We start from the raw sequence: 2,601 nt of genomic DNA, 5'->3' as shown, positions 1-2,601 counted from the left end.
CCGCGAGCCGGGAGCCGAGAGGCTGCACGGCCCTGCCCTGCGACACCCCGATTCTGGTCTCTGGGTTGTGGAACTTGGTCACGGCGCCCCGGAAAATGACCGCAACGCGCCAGGACGCCAGCAAACGTGAAGACCGGGTTGCTGCGTGACGAAACGCAGACTTTTTGTCGACTAATTCTGATTCTTCAGAAAGCTTTCCTTTCTGCCACGCAGCCTGCGGGGGACGTTGCAGACGCGGATAAACGGCAGGCACGAAGGCAACACCGAAGCCGGCATCCGCCACCGCCTGCCGGGTGCCGGCTCTGAGGCGGAAAAGCCCGCGTCTCAGGTAAAAACGGGGTCAAGGAGGTGCCCCGTGAGGGGGAGACCTGGGGTGTTCCTTCCTCTCCAATGGACCCCTGCTTTGTGGGTTCTCGCTCTCTGGCAGCTCCCAGGTGCGTCTTCTGGGGGGCGGGGAGCTGGACTGACGCGGGGACAGGAAGACGCTGTGTCTGGGGAGCGACCCGGCCCCTCTCCTGCCTGTTCCTCTCTGTAGGTTGCTGGAAATAATTAATGGGATCCGAGCTCGGTGGGGCCCTCGGCCCTGCCCGATGTGAATATACCATCCGGGGACCCTCGAGTTAAAATTTCCTCCTTTTAAGATGACCCGTCCAGATTCGGGGGAGGGGCGAGAAGAAGAACAGGACGAAGAAAGGGGTGAGCCCCAACCTCTAAGCACCTCCGGACAGCGACTATGCGAGGGGGACCGGGCTGTGGGCTATAAGCCCTCCAGGGGGAAGGAGCAGACGGAAGGCAGGGATGAAGCCCGAGCTCGGGGGCAGAGGTCGTGAAGCCTCCAGCCCTGGGCGCCAGGGTGCCCAGGCCCTGCTGGTCGGGATGAAGTAAATGAGGGTGTCAACGGAGCCACAAGCGGAGAAGGCAGGGCCCGCTTACAGAGTCCAGGAAGGGGGCCTTCCGAGGCCTGGGGTTCGACGGAGGCACGGGGCCGCTGGCCAGCACCCACAGTCACAAAGGAACCGACCGCAGCCCGTGAGAGGCTTGGCGTGGCAACCAATCGGTCAGTTTTGAACAAGGGATGAGAAAGAAATCAGGGAATCAGGGCCCGGGCACCCCGAAAAGGCAGAGCTGAAGTGAGCGCTGTGCTGGCTTAGCTTACGGAGAGGCACCGAGACCGACCCCGAAACCCGCTGGTGGCCGCGGGATGGCCTGGGGCGGGCGGTGGTTCCAGAGAAGCTGCCCGCTTTTCTCAGCGCCCCCTCCGGCCCCCGCAGTCGGCCCACAGAGGACACTCGGGCACCTGGCCTCGCAGGGCCTGCTGCTGTTCAGGGGTTTCCGCGGTCTCCTCCGTGGGCTGCCACCCTGCTGTCCCCAAAGGGCCGTGGGACTGACGCACACCTCCCTGCCCGCCCCGGGCTGTCTGCACGCGCGGCTCTCACCATATCTCCAGTTCCGGTCCAAGTCTGTATTTCGCTCCCTTCTGTTTGGCAATCTCGATGCCTGCAGTATCGAGAGGGAGAGAGAGCGGGGCCAGTTCAGCACCCGGGACGTGCTCGAAGGCAGATAAGATGTTCGATGCGCTCTGTGTGATAAAAAAACCACACCAGACAAAGCTCTCCACGGGGCCGCCGAGGACGGTATCACCCTGTTCACACCTGCGGGAGGCGGGAGCCGGGCAGGGCCTGACCCTCGGCGCCACGGCAGAGGTCACGCCCTGGCAGCAGGCGGCAGGCGCCATCAGCCTCTGGGGCTGGGCAGCAGCTCCCGGGTGCCGTCTGGAGGAGGAGGCCGGCTGCGGGGAGACACCTCCGCCGCCCCGGAATGCCTCTCTTCACCCCAACGAGATTCGCTCGGAGCTCTGGTGAGCCGCAGGCAGGATGATATTGAAAAAAAAAACAGATGAAGTGCCAAGGCACCTGGCTGATAAGATGTCCTCAGGGGAACTATTCTGCTTATGTGGCTCTCGCCGGCCCTCCTGCAGTGAGCAGCTGAGCACAGGTGGGGTAGGCCCTCCTGCAGTGAGCAGCTGAGCACAGGTGGGGTGGCCACACCTGCGGGGCTGGGAGGGCAGCCCCGCCTTAGGGGTAGGAAGGAATGGTGCACACGCTCACTCTCAGACGTGAGCCGGTGCCAGCAGCGACTGCATGGAGCTCCCACAATGCACCCAGGTTTCTAAGCTTGCGGGCTCACCCTCATCCCAGGTCGCTCCTCTCGGCCAGCCTCTCCCAGTGCCCGAAACCCGGGAAGGTTCTCAGGTAACCGAGACCACCACTGCGGGGTGCCTCGCCACGTCCTCACCGGTGGCTAGGCCACCCTCTCCCCTTGAACACTCTGAGGAAGGGCAGCTCGGCTCTAGATAGGACACATGAGACCCCAGAGGTATCTGAGGACAGGGACACACCAACCTTCCCGACTCCACCTCCACAGCCAGCTCCCTTACCCAGCGTGCACTGTAACCATTCGGAAGAAGGCGGCCTGGGCACTCACACGGGCGTGGCCGGTATCTATTATCTGTCCCCACGCCCCCAGCTGCGAGTTTCTCCAAGGCCAAGCCCTGCGTTTGCTGCAAGCGTGCCAGGCCGGCCAGAGGCGACCTTTGCCCCG

At 63.7% G+C, this 2,601-nt stretch overlaps 1 protein-coding gene across 1 annotated transcript in view; it reads right to left on the bottom strand.

Annotated features, from left to right (window-relative positions):
- LOC105309990 (glutamine-dependent NAD(+) synthetase-like) overlaps positions 1-1,750 on the bottom strand; it is a 20,093-nt gene extending 18,343 nt beyond the window's left edge. The window contains exon 1 of the mRNA XM_023526514.1: positions 1,437-1,750. Coding sequence (XP_023382282.1) covers positions 1,437-1,735 — 299 coding nt within the window. The 5' untranslated portion in view covers positions 1,736-1,750. The remainder of the gene's footprint in view (positions 1-1,436) is intronic.
- Positions 1,751-2,601: the final 851 nt, after the last annotated feature.

This window comes from Pteropus vampyrus, unplaced genomic scaffold (assembly GCF_000151845.1).
Source record: "Pteropus vampyrus isolate Shadow unplaced genomic scaffold, Pvam_2.0 Scaffold978, whole genome shotgun sequence".
In the NCBI taxonomy this organism is placed as follows: domain Eukaryota; kingdom Metazoa; phylum Chordata; class Mammalia; order Chiroptera; family Pteropodidae; genus Pteropus; species Pteropus vampyrus.
The sequence above is the reverse complement of the archived record's forward strand: the minus strand, read 5'-3'. Positions and strand labels throughout refer to the sequence as shown.